Source organism: Phalacrocorax carbo, chromosome 1 (genome assembly GCF_963921805.1).
Source record: "Phalacrocorax carbo chromosome 1, bPhaCar2.1, whole genome shotgun sequence".
In the NCBI taxonomy this organism is placed as follows: domain Eukaryota; kingdom Metazoa; phylum Chordata; class Aves; order Suliformes; family Phalacrocoracidae; genus Phalacrocorax; species Phalacrocorax carbo.
In genome coordinates, this window is record NC_087513.1 from 48,774,235 (window position 1) to 48,793,181 (window position 18,947).

Below are 18,947 nucleotides of genomic sequence, written 5' to 3' on the forward strand. Positions count from 1 at the left end.
AACTTTTTGTCAGTAATCCAACAGTGGCCTTATCAGAGGCAGCATTAATTCCAACCATTTTACTTGAAAGTGGAAAATCTAAAGAAAAACCCCAAAACCCACACTTGCCTACTGACAGGTTTATATTTTAGTTGCTGAAAGTTTACGAGATACATCATTTTATTTTGCCTTTTCAAGGAGGAAGAGCCTACCATTTCACCTGAAGACTGTCAAAACTCTGCCTCAGCCAGAGCTGTTCACAATGTAACAAGCAAAAATCCATTTGTTAAGTAGCTAGAATGAGATCTTAAAACTGGAATTAGTAGCCAGGGAAGGCAGGCAATAGCATCTTGTGCTGCCAGAAGCATTTTCATTCAGTTCATTTGGATTTCCATAACTTATACACAGAAATTTTGGTTAAAACTAATAGAAGATCTTCCTCAGTAGATGTGGGGTGGGGACATGAACAAAGCTTACTAGCAAGCTAGAAGGTAAAAAAGATGTTTCAATACAGATTGTACCTGATTATTCAAGCTGAAAGTGATCCTCACACTTTGCAGCGCTTACAAATCAGAGATGACAAGCCTTCCTTAAGGGGAGATCTTAATTCTGTTTTTAAGTTAATTCACCTTTCTGACTGGCAGTAGTTAGCTCTTTCTTGGATTCAGTTTCAACAAGCCATTTGTCATCCATGGGCTCTTTTTTTTTAAGTATTCTGTCTTTTAATTCAGATTATAGTTGTATTAATTGAGAATGAGCTACCCAGAGACAATTAGGAAACACATCCTGCTACAGGGCCACCAGAGCTGATAACTTAAAATTCTCCCTCAATTTGTAGATGCTGAAATCAAGTCTATCTTTCTTCCAATTTTCTCAAATGGACTTGGAGAAAAGAAAGGAATAAAGGAGAACCAAAGCCAAGTAATGTGGCCTAAGTGATAGCTTTCCATTCATCTGAAAGTTCTACCATTTTAACTGGACTTTTCCTTTAGTTCCTTATCTACAGAAACGTGATTAATGAAAGTCTCCTCTGGACATAGTATTGCTTACCACTTTATCAGAGTTAAGGTGAGGAAGAGGTGAACTGCAAATGTTACTTTTTTCCCCTTTATACATACCCTGTCTATTTAGATTAAACAGACAACTGTCCTAAAGAGCTTACATTTATCTAGTGCCCAGCATAAGCAGGGTCATTTGCTTCTGACCTTCAATCAGTCCTGTAATAAATATAATTAACACATTATCTGAGTGTCAATCATAGTATGGGCAGCTAAGCCTAAAGTCTTTTTCTGACATGCATCATTTGGCCACTGAAGAGAGGACGATGCACCTGCAGGACTCTACAGAAGGACAGCAGGTGCTGATCACCTATCACTACTCTAATGTAGAGGAGCTACCACAGTATTATTACTAATACCTCTTGAAACATCTGGTTTGAGATAATATCTCCTTGTTATATAAATAAGAGATATTGTAGAATGAGTTAAATGCTTTTCTTGATACAGGGTTGCTAAATAAGTATATGGTATGATTAACTTAAGACATGTGCTCTTTATGTGGAAGTATCACATCCTGGAGTTGAAATGAAAGTCTCCTCTGCATATAGTTCTCCTTATTGCTTTATCAGAGATACAGGGAGAACGAGGGGCATTGCAAACACCGACTAAGGGTTCAGGAACTGTCACAGGCCATAACAAAAGATATATCTATATATAGATATATACAATTGTAAGGCACCAAGTCAGAAATAGCAAAGTGTCTAAAGAAAAAAAGCACAAAAGCACGAAGGCTGTAGCTAAACCCTTCTTGTAATTGTGTTTAATATTGCACTAAAAATTCATGAGGTAATGGAATGAAGCTAAGTGTAAAAGTTTCAAATGACTTGATGTTTCCTGACAAGGTAATGTAGTTAGCTGTTAAATAATCTCACCAAACATATTTGGAAAAACTTAACTTTAAAAAACAAGTAAGAAAAAACGGAACACTAAAAAGCAAGGTAGAGAGAACTCATGTATTAAAGGTTTTCAGAAACATTCTTGCAAAGCTTTCCTTTAATTACCTGGTAAACTGATATATAAGTATTCTCATTACCTTCTTCCAATATGATGATACAGTTATCACATTTTGATCTATAGCACAAGAAAATACACTTGAAGGTTTCTATAGTACCTTTCATGTAAGGAATTACATATTTCTAAAGACTGAAACAGAGCAAAACCTAAATATACTATTTAAATAAAGTTACAGGCAGGAATTAGGATGACTGCTTAGGACAGAGAACTAGGGGAGGAAAAAAAGAAGCAGACCGAACCAAGTATGCGATTCTCAGCCATATGCTTTAAGTAAATGATTATGCCCCTACGGATAGCCCTCTGTTGGTTTTAAAGTATATCCAGTCTCAACGCCACCCCCCATTTGCTTCACTTTATTCTTATAATGCATTTCATGAGACATTACTGTTGTATCAAAAAAACTAAAAATTAATAAAATTAAAAGAGGAAGCTGTAAATAACTCAAAGGGTTTCCTAGGGAAGTGATGTAGCTATCTTTGAAATTGTTTCTCCAAACATGCCAAGAGAAATTTATCTTTCAATTTGATAAAACACTGCTCTTTGTGCTAGACTGGAGCCCTCAAGCCAAGCAAGCCATATAGTCTTATTTCTACTGCCACCTAGTGCCTATTTGGACCCCCTTCATCTGAGAAAATACAACTGGTGGTATCACACTGAAAGTTTTAAGATGAAACTAAATCAACAGTAGCTTTTCATGCTCAAGATACAAACTCTACACATCTTAGATTGTTCAAACCCCAATGCTATGTTTTCAAAGGAAATCATTATTTCTATCTTCCATCTGGTTTAAAGAGATCTGTAGTACATGAGAGATTAATTATGTACAAACCCAGCAAATTCAGAAATACAACTGTTAAGTGGAATGCATTTCTTTTAGTATATTGCACTGAAACTGCATTACTGATTAAATATACTATTTTCAAATATCTCCAAAGGCTCCTATTTCAAAGGGAGACAATGACCGAGATTTATCTCCACTAAATTTAGACCTGAAGTACACTCAAGCTCCACATTTCAGTCACTATCCTGAAGGTAAAATACCAGATAATACCTGCAATTCTTAATGCCCTTGTGCAAGCTGGTTTTTTTCAAAAAATCATTTCCAACAGGCAATACATGAAACACTACAAGTCTCTCTCTGAACCCAACTGAATGAATTCTGAGCAAAGTCAGCTCCATTTTGTGTGTAGTATTTTCCCAGAATCAAATTCTGGAATAGTAGGGACCTTGCCACATTGAGGGAAGCAGGGATAGAGAAGCAACAACTATTCAAAAGCAGTAAGAAACCTGGAAAGGCATGAAAGATTAGGAATTTAAAAAGCATGGACAGAATTACTTTCTGCTTGAGTTCCTCCTGTACATCTGTTGAACTTTGTGTTCTACCACTTTGAATTTTACCCAAGGCAATCAATCTTCATTCCTGCTATAGAGGTGACTAAACTTAACCAGCTGAGCATAACACAGGGCAATGTATTATAACACATCAAGTGTCTAGATCACATTGTAGTAGCTTATAGCAAGCCTTAGAAAGTCACCTATACTTCTAAATACCCCATATTTGAACTGCCTCCTCTGCCTACCTGTAACTCTTGCATGTTACCAACTCTCAAAATACTGTTATTTCAACTTAGTTAAGATCAGTCATCTTCCCCTGTTCCTCATAGAAAAGAAAATAAACAGAAAGCAAGCAGTTCTGCATTTTATCTGAGACGCAGATGAGATACTAGGAAAAAATGTGTTATTATAGTTGCTGCGCTGTAGTGGAATAGGTCCACAATAGATCACCCAGGGAGATTGGGGAATCTACATCCCTCTCATAGAGTCATAGAATCATTCAGGTTGGAAAAGGCCTCTAGAATCAAGTCCAAGCATCAACCCAACACCACCATGTCTCCTAAACCATTCCCTTAAGTGCCACATCTACATGTCTTTTAAACACCTCCAGGGAAGGTGACTCCACCACCTCTCTGGGAAGCCTGTTCCAATGCCTGACCACTCTTTCAGTAATGAAATTTTTCCTAATATCCAGTCTAAACCTCCCCTGACACAGCTTGAAGCCATTTCCTCTCGTTCTATCACTGATGACCTGGGAGAAGAGACCAACACCCACCTGGCTACAACCTCCTTGCAGGTAGTTGTAGAGAGTGATAAGGTCTCCCCTCAGCCTCCTCTTCTCCAGACTGAACAACCACAGCTCCCTCAACCTCTCCTCATAAGACTTGTTCTCTAGACCCTTCACCAGCTTTGTTACCCTTCTTTGGACACGCTCCAGCACCTCAATGTCCTTCTTGTAGCGAGGGCCTAAAAATGCACACAATATTCAGGGTGTGGTGTCACCAGTGCCGTGTACAGGGGCACTATCACCTCCCTGGTCCTGCTGGCCACACTATTCCTGATACAAGCCAGGATGCTGTTGGCTTTCTTGGCCACCTGGGCACACTGCTGCCTCATGTTCAGCTGGCTGTCAGCAAGCACCCCCAGGTCCTTCTCCACTGGGCAGCTCTCCAGCAACTCTTCCCCAAGCCTGTAGGTTGCATGGGGTTGTTGTGACTAAAGTAGAGGACTCAGCACTTGGCCTTGTTAAACCTCACACAATTAGCCTCGGCCCATCGATCCAGCCTGTCCAGGTCCCTCTGCAGAGCCTTCCTACCCTCAAGCAGATCAACACTCCCACTTCAAGGCCTCCTGACTAGGCACAGCCACGGCTGGCTTGATGTAACATTGGCAACAAGACTAGATGACCTCCATAAGCTCCCTGTGACATGTCTGTGATTCAATTCCTCCTTTCCCTGGTATGTTAGAATTGTGATGAGCCATAGAAAGATGAGGGTGGTGTTGCAGTGGAACTGCCTAGTGCTAAAATTCTTTGTTGCTTATTGCTTAAAAAGAGGTTGGGATATTATTAAAAAAGTATGTTTGTTCTAACTGAATAGGGACAAAAATCTTTACTTCTTCTCCAGAGTATAGCATAGCACAGTGGGGCTAGAAATGCATCTTTTTTTTCAGTTACAAGAGGAAATATTTAAGAAGATGGAACACTGAGAAGTTTCAAGCATAGTTAGTGCCACTAAAGGATATTACTGCTTGTAGTAACCTGATACTAGTTTTGTCTGGATAAATTATGCCTCTATCCAGATGGTGAAGTCCATTCTTCCTTGCCACAACAACAAAAAAATCCACCCATAATTTTTGCTGAGACAGACAAGAGGGGCAGTAAAAAAAAAAAAAGGAAAAGACATATGGAGCAGCAAAACTTGATAGCTTCACTTTAACTATTATATTATCACATTAGTTCTGAAAATAAGCTGCAAAAGGAATTCCTAATCATTATATTATTTAATTTACACATATAGAAGTATAGTACATTACAGTGCAGTTTTGTTGAAACTATCAGACACTGTTCTGTCTCAAAGAATATGATGTGTTCTTTTGCTATCTTCTCAGTCTTGATCTGAGAGCAAGATACTCTACAGGTAATGTGATGTTAATAGAAAACTAAACACAGCAACCTTGTTCTTAAAATCCTGAAATCAGGCCCGGAAATATACCACAACAGTCCAAAACTTTGCTACAACAAATAACAAAACCACAGAGCCCTTTCATGACTATGGAGCAGCTAACCCAGCAGCCTATAAGCTGATACAAATGTTACAGCCATCAAAAAATGCAGACAATAAGTTAAGTGAAATCTGTCAAAGCTAACTGATAATTTCCTGATGTTGTGCTACCAAATTTCTTTTATGGGCCCTTTCAATATGGGTAATGAGGTGCTTCCTAGCCTCTAGTTTAACTGTAGCCTGAAGTCACTGATGCTTTTCCAAAGCTTCTCAATTACTTTGGACCAGGGATGGGTGAGGTGGGTGTGTGTATGTGCGTGTGTGTGAGATCTGGAAAGTTGCTTTAGGAAATCTTCATATCTTTGCCAGGCATCTGAGCAGCAGAGGTCTGAAAAGTTGACCTGAAAAGAAAGCAGCTGAACCCTGCAGCTGTAAGCTCTGTGTTTGTTTAGCATGTGCTAAACTGAGTCCAATTTGAATGGGTCTTGAAGCAAACTGTTGATGCAGCCAGAGTATTTTAAATCTGCTGGCAAATGCTGTGATTGAGTTTGTTCCAGCACTGACCACCTATACTGAAGGCTGCTACCAGTAAACTAAACTTCTTTCATTGACCTTACAATGAAGGGTCAGAAGTTTGTTTATGAAGCTTGTCATAGATGCAGTTGTCCTGCTCTGACCAAAATGCTAAGCATCAGAAAGCTTCACACCCAACTTGACAACAGAACCTGACACATGAGATTACTTAGTGATGGATTCTATCAGGGTTCCCCTCCTCCCTCAAAATGGTTTTGAGTTTTATACTACTTATATTGCATATATTTGTATTGCATACAGACACACACATCAAAAAGCTCAATATCCTCAAATCTCAGTATTTTAGAGCAGGAAACAAATGCCACTGTATCTGCATTTTATATGAACAAAACCACGTAATGGTGAATTCTATAGTACTCTATTAGTATATGACAGCAACCAAAAAGTTCTTAGATTTATATCAGATACAGCTCTTGGACACTAGAGTCACCTGGAGAATATGAAAAAGAGATAATAGTGTAGGTAATCACCTTGGTAGATCTGGCTAGCTTCTGCATGGACAGTCACAAATACATCCCTAGGGTTTTAGTAAAAACAGCTGTCTTTAAGGCATAGTACTGCTTACCTATTTAGCATAGCTTTCAGACAACCTGACAAACATAGGATTTTCCAAATACTGACACAGAATATTTGACATTTCACTTCAGTTCCCTAATTTCCAATACTTCCAAGGGTTGCTGGTAGAAGGTTTGACAATAAAGTGGCTGAAGAATTAAATTATCAGGAAATCAGACCACATAGTGACATAAAACACACTACTAGCCTAGAAAGGCTTTCTAAACTTTTAGATAGATATCCAGATCTTCTCAAAATACCTAAAGGTCTTGGAAAGAGGGACAACTTGCAACAATCAAGTATTTGACTTTCAGTAATAATGTCACCTTGTCCTGCTTATAATGATGTATTTTGAGTAGTACCCTAAACCTCACTGAAAATTCAACTATCTTCTGCAACAACTGCCATGTTAATTCAGAAACCAGACTATCACCTAAGTTTTTTTAAATCAGACGTAGAGTAGACTTATACAAGCATGAAGGGAATTCACCAAGATAAATCTGACAGCATCAGCTAGCCTAGTAACCTTAATGTGGATTCATAAGTTATGGTTGCTTCCAAAGTATTATACATAACAACAAAAAGTTCTCTGGTTTATGTAGAACACATTTAATCATAAATGCTATACAGATAGTGTTTGCAAAAGCTTCTGGTTTCCTATATTAGAGTACTTACTGCACTCACCTCAACCGACTGAAGTTTTTCATCATGGAGATGAGGTGACCTTGGGTAAATATCAAGAAGATGAGGAGGATCATCAATATGTGTTCTTCTAATATGGTGTTTAAGAACTTCTTTATAATCAAATGAATCAAAGTTGGTTTTCCATAGTAATACCTGTAAGAAGCCATCATATCAGTAACTACTTGAAGCCTATTCAGTGCCCAAAACATAACTATTTAGCAAAGACAGTTACTGCTATAGACAGCAGGCTCATTCTGATGTTGTGATCATCACTTAGTCTGATCTCTATTACAAGACAGGCACTTCCCCAGAGTATCTTGTTCTTCAAGTCTAATAGATGTGGTCCAATTCATCAAAAAAAATTCTCTAAAATATGTCTCAATAATCAGAAACCAAGGCAAACTTCTGTCCCAGTGGACTGGACTAAGTTATGTTTCTGCTAAATTGAGGGTCATACACTATCAAATTTCTGTCCCCTACAAAGGCTTGCAGGTCAAACGAGAAAGAGTTCCACAGAACTCTAAAACACCTAGTTCCAGTGTTTTAGCAACAGGGATCTGTTTTCTGAACCTTGTCCAATTATATTCAAGTTAGGAACAATATACAACAATCACAAAATGGCCAAATGCAGAAGTAAGGTAGCAGAACGCAGAGGCAAGATAGCAGAAGGTAGTCTATCTAGCCTCATGGATAGACCTGGAAACCAAACCATAACACACAATGTTGCTCTCTTGTGTCACAAAACAATTGTATGTATAAGTAAATTAGGTTTACCACAAGTTTACATGATTCCTGTCGTGTTTGTTACTTTAAGTGCTAAGGTTAAAAAGAAAATAAAAAAAGGAAACTCATAACACTTAAAAGATGGCAGTTTCCCGAAGTCCAATGCTGATATTTATAGCTGCTTCCTAAACAAGAGAAAACAAAGATGGGACTGATCCGACTTAAAATTACTTGCCTGTCCAGCCAAAAATTATTTTTTACAACCATTAAAAGTTTTTCAGAAATTAATAAGCTATACATAAACAAAACAAACCAGATTTTTTCACAGAAATCCCAAGCAGACTAAATATTTTAAATATACTCCTAAGTAGCTGCATTGTTACACATTCATTTCAGGTTCAACATCTTTCATGACTCCATTGAGTGGAAGACCCTAAATATGTGCTAGGAGACAAAGTGCACCAGTAAAGATGGACCCAGACTAACTCAGGCATTAGTAACAGTGCAGGTGGGATGCACGGATCTCGGTACAAACTACATAAACCTGCCTCAGAACCCGGCACTTGCAGGACATTTAGGTGTTAGATTAGCTGATTCACAGCAGCTCACTGTGCTGTAAGGAGGAGGTCCTGCTTTCTCTCCCTCCTCTTCTCAGCTACGTAATTCCACTACCTCCACCACCCAATCCAGCATAAAGTTAATCACATTATTATGTGGTTTTTACCCATTTTATCAGACTAATTTTCTGCTGGTTTAGCAATTTGAACTGGCTCAGCACCAAGTGTAAAGAAGGGTATAGGCAGGAGGCAGCAGCAGTAGGACCTTCCATCAGTGGTGAGCATTTGAGCTGCTCAGGCTCTGTTTCACTTTGCTCTAAAGTGGAAGGCCATTTCACTGCAGCTTCATCATTACAGATAACAAAATTAGTAAGACTGAAACCAGCATGGAAAAATCTATATATGCCTTGAGTATCTCAACTGCAACACAAAGAGTGTAAAAGCAACTATGCACAACCCTAGAAAAATAGTTAATCCATAAGGAAGTATTTCCCTTTACATCCAGGAAGTCACCAGAGACAATGAGTTGCCTCTTCTATACGGTAAGAGCTGAATTAGCAGCACAGGCTGCTCCCTTCCACAGAAAGAGGTATAACTTTGCTCTTTCACTTAAAAGGTGTTATGTCTTCCATGGATGCAGGTAAATTAAACAATCTGTCATGTGGACATACAGCCAAGAAGTATGAGGAACATGAACTTCAGAACTCTACATATTCAGGTGTTTTTGACTGAGGAAAGAAGCAAACAGGCAGGGAAAAAAAAAAAAAAAAAAAAAGAGTATCCAGTGCTTGTTTCAAATACTTAATGTCCTTCTGAACAACGTTTTCAGCGCTCTGTGCACCAATCAGGAAAAAAAACCTTGCAACTAGAAGCAGAAATACTGGTTTTCCTTCTTTGACAGAGGAGAAGCAGATTTTTATCTGTTGTTTGAAAATGTAATAGTCTTGAAATTATATGTGTATAGAGCAAATAATCTGTGGTAAATTTACAATGAATCAGCTGCCTCCAACTGATGATGTGGACAGATGGTATCTTTTGGATACTGCAGGAGGGATAGAAAATTATACTTTTATGGCCAGCCTCTGCTGTCCAGCTGATCTGCCAGCAGAACTTTTCAAATGAATACACCCTACATTTACAGTAAACCAACTTAATCCTATCACAGTGAGTTGAGAAGCAGTCCCACAACTATTTTTCTGGCAGACATAGAAGAGGGCTGTGGAGAGGTCAGCAAAAAAGGATGTTTGTAGAGTACATGTGTGTATACGCCAACAGAATAAAGTTCTTACGTTTACTATAGATAAAGATATATACATAGGCAGTTACAATGCTTAGCACTGCACATTTTATAACTTACAACACAAAAGTGAAAGTTACAGCAAAATAAGTAGCCTTCTCCCACTAGAATGTTCACAAGAAAAAGGGAAAAACTTCAACAGATAAAAACATGCCTTTCCAAAAGTTAAATAAACCCAGGATTCATTACTAGACCTACTATGACTACTTTTTTAATTGGACATTTACCTCAGAAAGCACTTCCTGATGAAACTGGATCTTCCCTCTCATACACTCAGCATGAGACCACTACACCAAACTACTGAGTAACATGAGTCAACTTCTAGATTGTGCACTATAATAGTACTCCCTCCATGATCCCACATGCCACCAGCTCTACAGCATGGTGTCAGAGCAGGAGTAAGGCAATGACATGACTGCACTGAACAGGCACGTCATTCGGGGCCCCCAAATTCAAAGGAACCTTGCAATAAGACAGGCATTCCCAGGGTATGCTGGCATTTATTCGGGAAGCTGAGTTAGGCTTAGTACTGTAGGTCCTTTCCATCATCATAGCCTGTCAGATGAATCTTCTGCCATATGACCTAGTTTATTACATGGACTTCACTTCTTCAAGTATAATATACCAATCGTCACAAAACTCAGAAGAAAGTACTCATGAAAAGTAAGGTCAACAATTCAGGATTACCTAGGAATCAAAGTTTCATTCTGGACTGAGAAATTCTCATAAAAAACCCTTTACTATGGAAAAGTAAAAGATAAGACCTGTGGCTCAAGAAATAAATATCTTTCCCCCACTCTTGGTTTTTTTCTGCTTCTAAAATATTGAAGTTTGCTAACATTTTCACTTTTCCAATAACTTCAGGTCTTGGCAGGACTTCTTACTAATGCTTCTTACTTAAAAAAAACTTGATTTTTTTCTTTGAGTGCTTTTGAGTCATTCTAGAAAGCGTCCTGCCTGAAGCATCAGGTACGAACAGAAACAGACTGTATTCTTTCTAATGATACTGAAGTTTTTAATTGAAGAGTATTTATTATCTTCCAAGACTGTCTCTGTTACTAGCTGAAACGTATTTCAAACTCCACCTAACAGAATATAAACATAATTTATGGTAAATTCAAAAGATCTTAATTGCTGCAGGAGGGCTTTCAGTGTCTACATTGAGCTTTGAGCGTTTTATAACAGGAGACAAAGAAAAAGACAACTAATATTAAGGAACATGTCAGACTGTGAAACTCTAAGTCTTGGGCTACAAGTGTTCTTTCTTTTTAGAGAATGTAAAGACCTGAGAGATGATTCTAAGCCTAATAGTATTTTTGTAATTATGAGATTTATCACAGCAGATGAAGATAAATTGTGCAATTTTCTGTTTAATTTAAAATAGCTTTGTTTTAAATGCTCAAACAACTGTTCCCTGTATGAAATCCAGTATTTTGCTGTTTCACCAATGTAAATCAGCAAAACTAAACAGAAGATTTTTTTTCCTAATTCTAGCCAAATTTATTCCCAGTAGTACAACTTAATTCTTACGATTACAGAATAGTGATTTTGGAAGACATGAAAACCTAATGAAGCATGCAGGTGTTAATACTAGTTGTAACACACCTACTTGTTGACACTAAATTGCAACACCAAAAATATTTCTGTTTAAAAATCATTCCTTCATTTTAGTATGTAAGACAGAAGTGGCTAGTATTGTGGCCTTCTCGTTGTAACATCCAACTGAAAGTAGTTAAGATCAAGTTTTAAATGATATATTTATCATTTTTCTCTTCAAATGTAACTTTAGGCTGAACAAAGTCTATATAACACATTACTAGACAGAATGCACATCAGCATACTGTAATTAGTGTGTTACTGTGACATAATTTATTTAACTCTCATCCACCGCAAACATTAAGACATTTATTTCAAAGAGGCAATGCCACAAACCTGAGCATCTGCTCCACCTGAGGCAAATTTTTCACCATCTTTTGAAAAAGCCACAGAAAATACAGGTCCCTGAAAGAAAAATGTTAGCATACAGTAAAATTACACTATTAGCGTAAACATTGTATTTTAATGTAAAAACACTTATGCTGTTATCTAATATAAATAGGTTTTTCAATTTTAATAAAATAAGGAACCATTTAACTCAGTAAAATTTTTGCAAAACAACTCAACTGAAGAGTTAATATTGCACATATTTGTAAGATGGTGTATTACAATTGCTACAATCAATACTAGGAGAACAGTGACATTTTGCTTAGATGTTATGCTTTAACTCTGCAATGAAAAGTTATCAAATATATATTGTATTACTCAAGACAATGTGTTTGAGTGATTCATTACCAAAAGTAGGGTTTGCTTTGTGTTAAGAGGAAAGGGAAAAAAAGTCTGCCATTCTTCACAAAAGTTATGTTCCATAAGCTTCCCCCTCCTTAGAAAGCACTGTTTTTCAATAGACAAAAATACTAATGTGTCAAATAATTAATTCGGACAATCAAGAAAGTGAATTATTAATTCAGAACATGATCTATTGCTTAATGTTAAGCATGCAGTTAATCCGTCAATATTGTATGCATGGTCATAGATAAAATTAATGCATTTCCTTATGCACTTGTGACAAGGTGTATTAATATAACACTTTGCTGACCACTGAAGTTTATCTGTAAGTTGCAAAACACAAGACACAATGGCATAAATGTTACTTTTGTTTTGAAAAGATACTGAATAATCCATTAAGATCGCCGTTTAAATAGGATTATTGCGTATACCTTGTGTCCATGAAGTGTGTAAATAAGTCTTCCTTCTAAGAGGTCCAAAATCTTAAGGGTACCATCAGTAGAAGCAGTGATGAGATAGTTACCAGAAGGATGGAATGATACACAATTAACCCCTGCTCTGTGAACTGATTTACAGAAGACAATATTCAAAGACTGTAAATTTCTACTGACAGGAAATGTACACTCTATTTCTTCATTATTTTCTACTTCCCAAAGAATAATCTACTTCATTTAAGGTAAAACAACCAAAATGTTGGGGTACAGCTGACTCCTCAAAGGATTTGCTTAGTTCTGTTCTCAAAATCGAGAAGCATTGCAAAGGAATAATCAGGATTCAGACTGGATTTTTAGGGTTCCTAGACTACAAAAGGATTACTTACAAAATGCCAATATGACCTGTTTGTCTACTTTCCCCAGTAAGGAATGAAATCATATAATCTAAATAAATCACATTTTGTTGCAAAGAGCTCCATTCTAAAGCAAACACAAACTACATTGTTTTTACCTTTGTAGTGCTGCAGTAGCTTGTTCATTCGAATATCCCACAATTTCACTGTATGATTGGAACCTGCAGAAGCTATACATGTACCACTTGGGTTGAAATCCACAAAATTTGCAAATCTAAATATAATTAATAAAAATAGATTAATTGTTTCCATAGAAATATTGGGTGGGGTGTGTGTGTATATATGGGGGGGGGTGTGCATGCGTGCATGTCTGTATGGGGGTGGGTGGGGGAAAGGGGTGGGGAGAGAGAGAAACACTGAGTTGCCACAAACTTGTGTAGAATCTACATGTGTGGAAACTCAAATAAGGTATTTCAGCTAACTGAGATAAGCCTAAGGAAGCAAGGTGCGCATGATAAATCAGACTGCATAATCTGGCTTTTGTTAAAAAGATAGTATTATTGTCCTGACTCAAACCTTCACAGCATGTGTTGGAGTACAAAATTCCTAGAAGAAAGTGCTGCGAAGAGTTTGAGGGCAGCAAATAAAATAATTTTGTCTAAGAACAGAATATCTAGCTATAACAACCTTTTAGCTTGGAAAAAATGATAGATACAGCAGCCGTGAAATTAGCAAAGCACATATACAAGACTAATATCCTAATGCATTTGTTAATTAAAACTCTGGTTCCAAGATGTTTAAGAAAACTGCAGATAAGTAAAAGCAAGGATTTTCTAAATCTAAATAAGGCAAGCCACTGAAGCTAACAGAATACTGTTTTCATCAACAGCTAGAGAATTCTTAAAATTCTCTTCTTGTTGAAACATCCAATATCAAATAAAATTATCAAAACAGGAAAAACATGAAAATGTTCAAAAATCCAAGAACAATCTGATTTCTCTCTGGCTTATTTCTTGAGTGTTGGAAAACAACTTGGTAAGTGCAGCCAGTTAACCTCTTTAGAAAAACAAGAAATGAATTATTTCAGTTTTCATGGGTGGTAGAAGTTTCATTCTGTTTTCAGAGATAACATACATAGATATTAATACCACAAAACATTAATCTCATTAAAATTACACATTTACATTTCTTTTTTCTAGTAACACTTACCCTTCATAATCTAAGAAGCTATCGATACAAGTTTTATTTCTTGTATCCCAGATCTTAACAGATTTATCTTCACTGCAAGATGCTATTAGTCTTCCATCAGGTGAAAATCTGGAACATGCAAGTATACACATTACTAAACAACTGGTACTACCTAGATTAGCATTAGACATAAGTAACAAAACACCAGAACCAAGAAAGCCTGTTTGGAATTAAAATGTGTAACATTTAAAGGACATTTGAATTTTCATATTTCTCATGGAGTAATAAAATTGTAAAGAAAAGCTTCTCCCCCCACTCCTCCTCCCTCCATTTCACAATCAACTACAATTAAAAACAGAACCATAAGCAAGAAGGGGGCGGGGGGGAAGGGGGAGGTAACAGCAGCCTAAGGTTGTCACTTCAGATGCCAAAGAGATTATTATGGAAAACTATAGGCAAAAAGATAAAGAGGACACAGTAGAACCTAGAATTCAGTTTTAACCTACATATATATTCTCCTGGGAGTCCCCTCTAGACTTAAACTGTCAGCAAAACATTCACAGTTAAAAACCTAGTCTGTTAGTCTAGGAAAATTGATTTGTCTATCTTTTCACCAATCATTATTATTTCTCATATTGAACAACTACAAAAGGACATTAGAACACTGTTGAAAAACTTTTACATACAAAAGCTCTAGGAAATTATTTTAATTTTCATTGATAAGATACTTTGGAACTTTGCAGGGCTCTGCACTTCACCAGTGTTAAATTTCTATCTCAAGAGGTTTAAGTCAGGCCTCTTTCCACTGCAGATTTTCCATTAATACGGAGGAAAGAAAAAAAAATAATCAAAGAACAATCTTTTCCTGTCTTTGAAGAGCTGCCCTGCCTTTAAATAGAGCACAAATCTTAACTTGCACTACAGAGGCTATTTCTTTTACCTTTTCCAATTACATAAGTTTAACTCATTTTGACTCATGATCATTCTTTTATGCCACTACTGTTCCAAGAATAGTTAGGAAAACCCCTACCATGCATAATAAATCTAGAAACAAGTGAACGCTGTGAAATAAATTAATACAGCACAAAAACAGACAGGATACTGACTGAAAATAAATACAGAAGACCTTATTTGTCCTTTAAAGTAAAAGAATTAATACCTGTCCTAGTTTCAGCTGGGATAGAGTGAAATTTCTTCCTAGTAGCTAGTATGGGGCTGTGCTTTGGATTTTTGCTGGAAACAGTGGTGATAATGCAGAGGTGTTTTAGTTGTTGTTAAGTAGCACCTACACTGGTCAAGGACTTTTTCAGCTCCCTGTGCTCTGCCAGGCGCACAAGAAGCTGGGAGGGGACACAGCCGGGACAGCTGACCCAAACTGACCAATGGGATATTCCATACCATATGACGTCATGCTCAGTATATAAAGCTGGGGAAGAAGGAGGAAGGGGGGATGTTTTGGAGTGATGGCATTTGTCTTCCCAAGTAACCGCTACGCGTGATGGAGCCCTGCTTTCCTGGGGATGGCTGAACACCTGCCCGCCCATGGGAAGTAGTGAATGAATTCCTTGTTTTGCTTTGCTTCTGCGCGCAGCTTTTCCTTTACCTATTAAACTGTCTTTATCTCAAACCATGAGTTGCCTCACTTCTACTCTTCTGATTTTCTCCCCCATCCCACCAGGAGGGAGTGAGTGAGCGGCTGCGTGGTGTTTGGTTGCTGACTGGGGCTAAACCATGACAACACCCAGCAACAGATTTAATATGTACATGTATTAACACAGAGTAAGTTTTCAGACTTCAACTAGGAGATATAGAAAACATGTGTGTGAAACTGATTTATTAAAGTTTTATTATTAGTGATAGTCATTTATCATTCACAGACTTTTATTCTCTTAGCTCTGCCCTGAGAAGTAAAAACCCTTTGTTAGGAGTTCTGCTTCCTTACAAAGAGAATAAAAACAATGCTTACTCGGCATAGCGAACCCAATGAGTGTGTTGGAACAGGGAAAACAGAAGGCGCTGACGGTGAACACTCCATATTTTTATTGATTTATCATTGGATGATGAAACTAGAAAGTGGCCATCATGCGAAAAGCTCACGCTACGAACAGATGCTGTATGGCCTTTCAATACTGAGGATTCTCCATGACTGGGGAAAAAAACCCAAAATAAAAACACAACCAACAAAACAACAGAAAGCCCACAAAAAACCCACCAAAAGATTATATTAAACTGAAAGAATTTAAAATCCCATAAAACTCAAAGTTAACACATTTGGAATCTTATCCAAATGAAAAGGTAATGTATACAGGCTAAATCTTAGTGTTGCCAATATTTTTCTCCTTATTTGTAAACTAAATATTAGAATAACAGACTTTGAAGTAATTGTATTTAATATGACGAATCTTAGAAAACAGTGCAATTAACTAGCAGCATTAAGCTCCATACAGTATTTGAAAGAGAATTTATTATATTTTTGATATAGTAATCTACAAAATGCTTAAGAGTTAAAGTAACAACAGTCTTTAAGATCATTCTGAACAGCTCATAATCAGTACTACTTGAGAATAGTCTACAAAAGTAAAGTTAAAATATTTTTCTTTCCAAAAATGCTAATTTTTCTTTCCTTCATCACTTGTCTCCCCAAAACTAAGTGCAGTCATGCAATCCTTATTAAAAGAAATATAACCTTTAAGCCAGAGAAAATCTACCAAGCATAGTCCTACACACATTAAATTACAACCTCTGAATTGCTATATTTTTCTTTGGCAACTACAGAATGTTCTTTACTGAATAAAGTAACGCAGTAAAGAACCACGTTGCTTGTGCTCCCAATCTCTGTTTCTGTCAAAGTTCAGTAGAGATGTAGGAAGGAACAACTCCAATATTCACATTGCGCATTAATGAAACACATAGCCAGCATTGCCCAGTTATACTTACATGCAAGGAATCCATAGTCTCACAGTACGATCTTGAGAAGCTGAAGCAAGTAGCTGCCCATCTGGTGAGAACTGTACACTGGTCACCGCTTCCATGTGGCCTGCAAATTTGTAAGCTCTACATTGTGTCTTCAGCTTCCACACCATAAGAAACCTATCCAAAGAGGAGGTAGCTGGCAAGAAATAAAAGATATTACAAGTCTGCTCCCTGTTCTTAGAAAAATCAGAGCTAATAACTATGGATTTGAATTTACCAGTGAACTTACTGGGTATTAGGGAGAGGGAGCAGTTAATGGGTTTTAATGGATACTTGGCCTGAGCAGAAGCCTGGCAACCAGCAATGCCAACACCAGGCTTTTGGAAGGACATCAGAAGACTGGGAGGAATAAAGGATAATTCTTAACAGGTAGCTCTCCCACATATTAAGCAAATTGGTTTATGAGTACTTTAAAGACATAGAACAAAAAATCCAAAGCTGAACATTATGCACACATCATTAAGTATGAATACAGAATTGGCATTACAAAATACTAAGAACAAGAGACAAATTCTTCAGTGATCTCACTTTGATCTGAGATGGAATTTGTTTCAAGCATCAAGATTTAACTCTGAAAAGACAGATCAACTTAAACTCAAGATACTATTTCTAACACTTCAGATACCTACACTAAAGCAAATATCTGAATATGATAATTATGTAACCTTATTTAAGTACCAATGTCTTAATACTAAGATTTGTCTAGTTCAAAACACAATGTGAAATTGTCAGTCTGATAATGGAAAGAGATTAACTTTTTTTTTTTCCCCAGTCACTTTACAGGTAGACCATACTATCTACATTTGATAAGTCAGACATAGCTTTTACCAGAGCTTGATCATTTTCAGGAAACTATAAGCAGCAAAAGCAATGAGCAGTTGAATTAAACTGACAATTGGGATATTCCTGCGCCCCTATTATCTTCATCTCTGCTAAGCGCTAGTATGCAGGTCATAAATAAAACCAAGGGATTCACATTCCCACCCCTCAATTGTAAAATTCCTACCCCTAGTACAGAAAGGGAGGGACAGGAAGAACAGGGACCTCCTGGAAGTTGAAGATGACTAAGAAAGGATGGCTCTTCCCTTCCCAACCTCTTTCACACACCAACATAGCACAAAGGAATGGAGTCTATTTATGAGCATGTGTATCAAGGCCAGCCTCAAACAAAATATTAGATATTAAACTCTCCTTAGGGATTTGGCACAAAGGTATTATTTTTCTCCCAAAAGACTAGCTTCTGTAAGACATGTGGGACCAGACTATCCCTATACCCACATTAATAGGCCTAAACTGGACACAGAAATATAAAATATCCCCCCCTCCAATTTTTCAGAACTCTATTTTACAGCAGGTTCTTTCTAATTGTACTTGGAATGATTTCTTTTTTCCCTTTGATTCAGAAAAATGTGGCCTGGAATGGCATAAAACAGAAAGAAGAGTGTGAAATGTAAACCAAAACAGAATTTGAAGGCACCTCATTGGAAACATGGAACAGACAAGACTGATGGTTTCTGAAACATCACACAAATTGCCAGTTACCTGTGAAACTCCAAAAGGTGCTTCATGAACTGTATGCAATACCAGCCCTCTTTGCTTTCAGTTCTAAAAACTGAAGGAAATATTTGGAAAGATGGCAATAAATTCAAAGCCTGA

General features: G+C 37.2%; 1 protein-coding gene across 4 annotated transcripts in view; it reads right to left on the reverse strand.

The window, feature by feature from the left end:
• Positions 1-18,947, reverse strand: part of POC1B (POC1 centriolar protein B) — a 59,454-nt gene that overhangs the window by 32,916 nt on the left and 7,591 nt on the right. For all 4 annotated transcript variants that reach the window (XM_064450632.1, XM_064450639.1, XM_064450643.1 and 1 more), the window contains exons 3-9: positions 17,256-17,427; positions 16,285-16,464; positions 14,340-14,447; positions 13,289-13,404; positions 12,775-12,908; positions 11,951-12,019; positions 7,442-7,594 (exon numbers count right to left, since the gene is read on the reverse strand). In XM_064450632.1, coding sequence (XP_064306702.1) covers positions 7,442-7,594; positions 11,951-12,019; positions 12,775-12,908; positions 13,289-13,404; positions 14,340-14,447; positions 16,285-16,464; positions 17,256-17,427 — 932 coding nt within the window. The remainder of the gene's footprint in view (positions 1-7,441; positions 7,595-11,950; positions 12,020-12,774; positions 12,909-13,288; positions 13,405-14,339; positions 14,448-16,284; positions 16,465-17,255; positions 17,428-18,947) is intronic.